The sequence below is a fragment of the Vombatus ursinus genome, unplaced genomic scaffold (assembly GCF_900497805.2).
Source record: "Vombatus ursinus unplaced genomic scaffold, bare-nosed wombat genome assembly UNPS02014779.1, whole genome shotgun sequence".
Lineage (NCBI taxonomy): Eukaryota > Metazoa > Chordata > Mammalia > Diprotodontia > Vombatidae > Vombatus > Vombatus ursinus.
Window position 1 is genome coordinate 58,529,658 of NW_020954557.1, and position 5,827 is coordinate 58,535,484.

At 36.9% G+C, this 5,827-nt stretch overlaps 1 protein-coding gene across 1 annotated transcript in view; it reads left to right on the forward strand.

Annotated features, from left to right (window-relative positions):
- The window catches only part of ITGB6 (integrin subunit beta 6), a 95,012-nt gene that overhangs the window by 66,863 nt on the left and 22,322 nt on the right, over nucleotides 1-5,827 (forward strand). The window contains exons 12-13 of the mRNA XM_027866022.1: nucleotides 413-635; nucleotides 3,321-3,415. Of these exons, the coding sequence (XP_027721823.1) occupies nucleotides 413-635; nucleotides 3,321-3,415 (318 nt within the window). The remainder of the gene's footprint in view (nucleotides 1-412; nucleotides 636-3,320; nucleotides 3,416-5,827) is intronic.

A 5,827-nucleotide genomic window follows, 5' to 3' on the forward strand; every position in this document is an offset into this window, starting at 1 on the left:
ATAGATGTATACCTAGTTAAAGATTTTAAAAAATTAGGAAATACTTGTTGATGATTATCCTTTGTTGTTGTTTGAGGATGTGCTAATGTGGTTCTTTTTATTCCCCTGTCCTTTGTTATAATAATGAGAAATGATAGTATGGAAAGGGCAGGAGATCATTTCTTATTATTAAAACAAAGGACATATATCTGATATATAGACTACACACATATATATGCACACATGTATGTATGTATGTGTACATACATATATGTATATATGTGCATATGTATATATAGATATAGATAGATAGATATATCTACACCAGAAGCATTGAATAGGATGAATGGGTGGTCACAGTGACCTTTTATCATTTTAAACCAGTTACCTGTGAGTTTAACTAGGGTTTATTGTCCCTGGGTATATTTTATAGACAATGGACACTGTGACTGTGGAGAATGTATATGCAACAGCGGATGGACTGGTGAATATTGCAACTGTACCACCAGCACTGACTCATGCATCTCTGAAGATGGCATGCTTTGCAGTGGAAGAGGAGACTGTTCCTGTGGAAAATGTGTGTGCACCACCCCCGGGGCCTCAGGCCCTAGGTGTGAACAATGCCCTACCTGTGGTGACCCCTGTAATTCTAAACGGTAATATTGAGAGTAATGCCTTTCATTGATACTTCGGGGGGGTCAGATTTATGTGGTACCAAAGTTACACTGAGTTTTCAGCAGAGCAGACCCCAGCTTGTTTTTCCTAACATTTGGTCACAGAATATTAACCAGAAAGCAGGTGGCCAGCATGCACCTGTGATCCTAAGCCTGGAGCTTTATCTTTCACTTTCCTCCTTCTCTGTCTTGATTGTCAAGGACCACAATGTTACATTTCTGCTTGGGGTTCACATGGGGTAGTTGAGCTGATGTCCCACACTGATAACATCAGATTCACTCTAGATTACAATACTAGCCACACAGAAGGAGCGCCCTAGAGACAGGCTGACAACACTCTTGTGTAGCCAGTACCTTTTAGAGCAAAACAGACAAGGGACTTCCTTATCACTACTTTCTACAGCCTGACCTTTCTGATTCACTTCTATCTATAGCCCCACTGTGGCTAAAGATTCAGAGGCCCCTCCCTGACAATAGCACCGTTCCATTGGCCACACACACTGTTTAGGGTCTTTCTCAGGCAGTCACTGCACACAGCCATAGCCCTGTGTAGTCTCTCACACCATATGAACAAACAAAGCCCATCCTCCTGCCTTCCTAGCAGAGAATGGTTTCTTTACTTGCCAGCCAGCTTTTTAATGGGGTCAGGACAAAATTAGTGGGTCAAATCAAACTCATTTCCACAGCTTACACAATGAAAGAATGTTTGCCACATTTTACATAGTAAATATATTTATACAGCTCATATTTTCATTAACTCGGCAACCCAAATGGTGACATTTGCATTTTGATGTACACAGTGGGAGAACACCAATATTGACTCAGCAGCTACATATGACTTGTGTCAAAACTTCTCTGTCACCATGCCAAGGAAAACTTAAAAAAAAAACCCTAGAGACATGATTATAATGGTTGCAAATACCCTTAAACCCCCCTTTTGAGGTTTTTCTGTCCTATAATGTTCTTTTTTCCATTTTCATCTTCTCTTTAAATGTGATTTCATTTTAAATGTGACTCATGAAGTATGAAATGAACAATTAACGTGGCTTGAAGATGGGTGGGGGGCAGAGGGAGGCTCTTGAGCAGCTACTCTTAATGGTAGTACCTTCAGACAAGCTAGGCCTGCTTTGTGCATACCTGTTAGGAAAACTATAGCTGCTCAAGGTTACATGGAAAACAATTTGTTAACCTTTTTTGTTTGTTTGTTTGTTTGTTTGTTTTGTTAGTGAAAGGTAAATTCAGGCTCTAAATATTTCTTTGTTGTATTAACATTCTTAGAATGAGTTTGATTCCTAGACTTTGTCCTTGGAAATGCCCTTGCTATATTTAGCAACCTTTCATTAAAAGGCCAAGATTAATAATTTTGTTTAAGACACTGGTCCATGTCTAATAGGAGCCTGAAGACAGACAAGAGGTTTCAGGAAGTTAAAATAGAAGATGTCCTTTCTTTTTGTTTTTGTTTGGATTGGAGTTTTTTCTTTCTTTCATGTTGTCTTTTTAATCCATAAAAAATCAACAAATATTTAAATGGCTACTATATGTAAGAGACCATGCTGGACCTTGTAAGGTTATGTGTGGTAGTAGATGGAGTATTGGTTAGTAATCAGGAGAGCTATGTTCTTACCTCCAGCTGACAGAGTAACCTTGTTCAAGAAATATCTCTCTATAGGAAATTAGTTACTTCTCCTTTAAAAGAGAAGGCAGCTAAGCTAGATGGTGCAGTGGATGGAATTTAGCATTTGGAATCAGGAAGACTTGAGTTCAAATTTCACCTCAGACACTTTCTAGCTGTGTGGTCTTGGACAAGTCACTTAATTTCTGTCTGCCTCAGTTTTCTCATCTGCAAAATGGGGGTGATAATAATAGCACCTACATCCCAGGGTTGTTGAAAGATGGAATAACATCTGTATAGCACTTTGCAGGCAAATTATTATCATATAAATGGTAGTTATCATCATCATAATTATTACAATGAAGACTAAAATAATAGGGGTCCAACAGCTTCATTTTACAGATTAAGAAACTGGGTATAAAGGGCAAATGACTGATCAAGTCACAGAACTGGGGCTAAAACCCAAGTCTGCGTATACCAAATGTAATGTCATTCCACGACAACACACTCCTACATAAGACTCCCTCCAATTCTGAGATTTTATTACCTATCTTAGAAACACCATAAGAATGGTACTGAATATTTGTTTAATTCTTATTCAAAGATGATTGACTCTTACAAAGAAGTACAAATGATTTTCCAGCCCAAATCATCTTTTAGTGTTTAGACCTTCTCCTCTCTACCCAGGAAAAAAAAATTAAAACATACTTAACAAAGATTCCATTCTACTTGTCATTTGTATACTAATTACTATTAGGGGTACGCAACAAAGCAAATAGTTATGGGCAAGATTAATGTAAGAACAACATAGACACCAGGACCCACTTGAATTTTTCCCTCCAAGGAAACTTAGTTCAGTCACTGTAAGGCAAATCCATGGCAAGAATTCTCAGCTCAGCATCATAGTAAGGCTGAAATGTGTGTGTGTGTGTGTGTGTGTGTGTGACATGAATACATGCATAAATTTATGTATATAAATATATGTATGTGTGTAGTAATATTTATTCAGTATTTTCAACCAACATGAAATAGTTTCTTTTGAATAATTTTTATAGGAGCTGCATCGAATGTCATTTATCTCCTGATGACCAGTCCAAAGGAGAATGTGTTGATAAATGTAAACTAGTTGATGCGACCATCAGTGATGAAGGTTTCAATTTTCCTTAAATTCATTGCATGTATTTCAAATGTTCTTAAGGGATAAAAAGTGATGTAGGTTTTAGATATTAGCTAAAATCACATAAGGAAGGAGTATAGTGGGGAAATCACTAGACATGGAGTCAGAGGACCTGAATAGGAATCCTGATTCTGTGTAAACTTGAGCATGTAACCTTTCTAGGCCTCAGTTTCCTCATCTGTAAAATGAGAGGACTGGCCTAGTTAGCCTTCTAAGTTCTCTTTGGTCTCTAAATCCTAGAAAATAGCACTAGGGCCTATATTTTAGGCTCTAGTTCTATTTTCAATGACTTGATCTAATTCATGACAAGACCTCAACACTTTCACTTGGGTTTTAAAATTGAAAGGAAATGGTGTGTCTAACCCCAGTATTCTGGTATGTCTGATGGACTCATGGCTAAGATAGTTCCAGTTGGCACCAGTTTTGTTGGCAAATGCTAAATTGCTTTTGATGGGAAATAGCTAATGCAGATGGATAGCAGGATATGGTCTGAATTTTAGCCCGAAGTTCAGATAGCTTCCTCCTTTGTCTGTTGACCTTGATTCAAGGTTGCACAAAGGCAGGCCAACAGCAATGAGCACAAAGAGAGCTGGATTAGTTCCCATGATCCTAGGCCACGAGGCACAGCTTCCAGACTTGGCAAGCCATTACTATATACACTCACACACCCTGCCTGTCAGCCTCCCTTCTCATACTCCTTGCCCTAATAAAGGGTGCAAAAAAAAAAGCACATGTGACCACAAACTAAGGGTCAAGGGTTGAACAGACCTGTTATTTAGTCTGATTCTACTTAGATTTATCATTTTAAATTTAAAGACTTAAAAAAAATGTTTTTTTCAGGCAGCATTTTACTAAACATTTGAAGGGTCTTTGTATTAACTTGAAAGCCATTATGAGATCATATTTTCATCTTTGTTTTCTGGATTCCCATGAGTTATACAAGACGGGAGGACCCAAATGGGTTCTAATCTGTATCACTGGACAGAATACCCACACTGTTGAGATCACAGATCTATTTCAATATTTTAGTATTGTTTTCCATGGGAGGAAAAATAAAGTAAGGTGACTGATTTTTTCCTAAGTGGAAATTTTGGGAGGATCTTATTTTTAATGATAACAAATCACATGTACCAACGTATTATTCAGTCTGAGTTGTTGTTATACCATAAAACGTTACAGACAGATAGGACCTGAGATTTATCTCATGATAAAAGCAATCGTTGAACCAATAATTTATGATAATCTATGAGCTATAGCTTGAATAGCTGGATTCAAAAGACAAGTATCCAGTGCTTGAAGGATGGACCAACCTAGTAACATAGAAATTCTTTTGAAAATTATTCCTAGAGTTTCTAAATCAACATTTCTAAGTGCAAAAAATTAAATCACCTAATCTTTGGTGGTGAAAAAAAAAGAAGGAAATCACTTTTAGGATTAGTAATAATGTAGAGTAAAACTACAGAAAAAGAAAAAACCCTTCTCTTGTACTTTGCTGGTGACTTAAGGGCAAATGTTTCGAACAATGGGAGAGGATAAATGAAGAAGGATACTGTGGGTCTTACTTTAATATTAATGACAAAGCATGTGGTTAGACCAAATAAAGCAGCTGTCATGACTTTCTGCTGGTAACTTGTAAGGGAATATCTGCTCTTCAAGGTTCATTTCACAACAAACAATTGAGATACCATTTCTGAAAAATGAATGAAAATTTCAGGAAATGCACTACAAATTGCTTTTATTCAAGGCATTAGCAGTATAAGAAATGTAATGGGTTGAGGGGGAAAGGTAGATTTGCTGCAAAAAAATGTAAATTGTGGTAATAGAAAAAGTTATTTCACTGTGTTTAATATATCACAATCCTTCAATTTCAGATGTCTGAGAGGGAAACTGTAAATTCAATTCAATGCAACAAATACATTATTAAGCTCCTAAGGGAGATACAAGGCTTATATAAGCCCCCCGGAGTGTAGTTTTTATTACAAGGAGTGAATAATCTTCAAAAGAATTATTTTTGCTAATGTTCATTTCCATCTCCTAAACTAGAAATGATAACTGCATTTTTAAAGCACTTGGAAAATGTGTATGAATTTAAGACAGATTTATTAGCCTGTGAATTGAGTGGTTGCTTTTTAACATGTTCCTCCTCTGAATGTTTTTTCAAGTTACAGATAAAATTATGAAAGTAGTTTCTCTGAGTCAGTGAAATACTATAGAAAGAGAGTTGGATTTGTAGTCAAATGAACTGGGTTCAAATCCTATATCAGTTACTTAGTTCTTGTGTAACCATGACTGAGTCAGTGAACCAGGCTGGACTTTTGTTTTCAGTTCAGTCACTTTTCAGTCATGTCCAACTCTTCATGACCCCATTTGGGGTTTTCTTGGCAA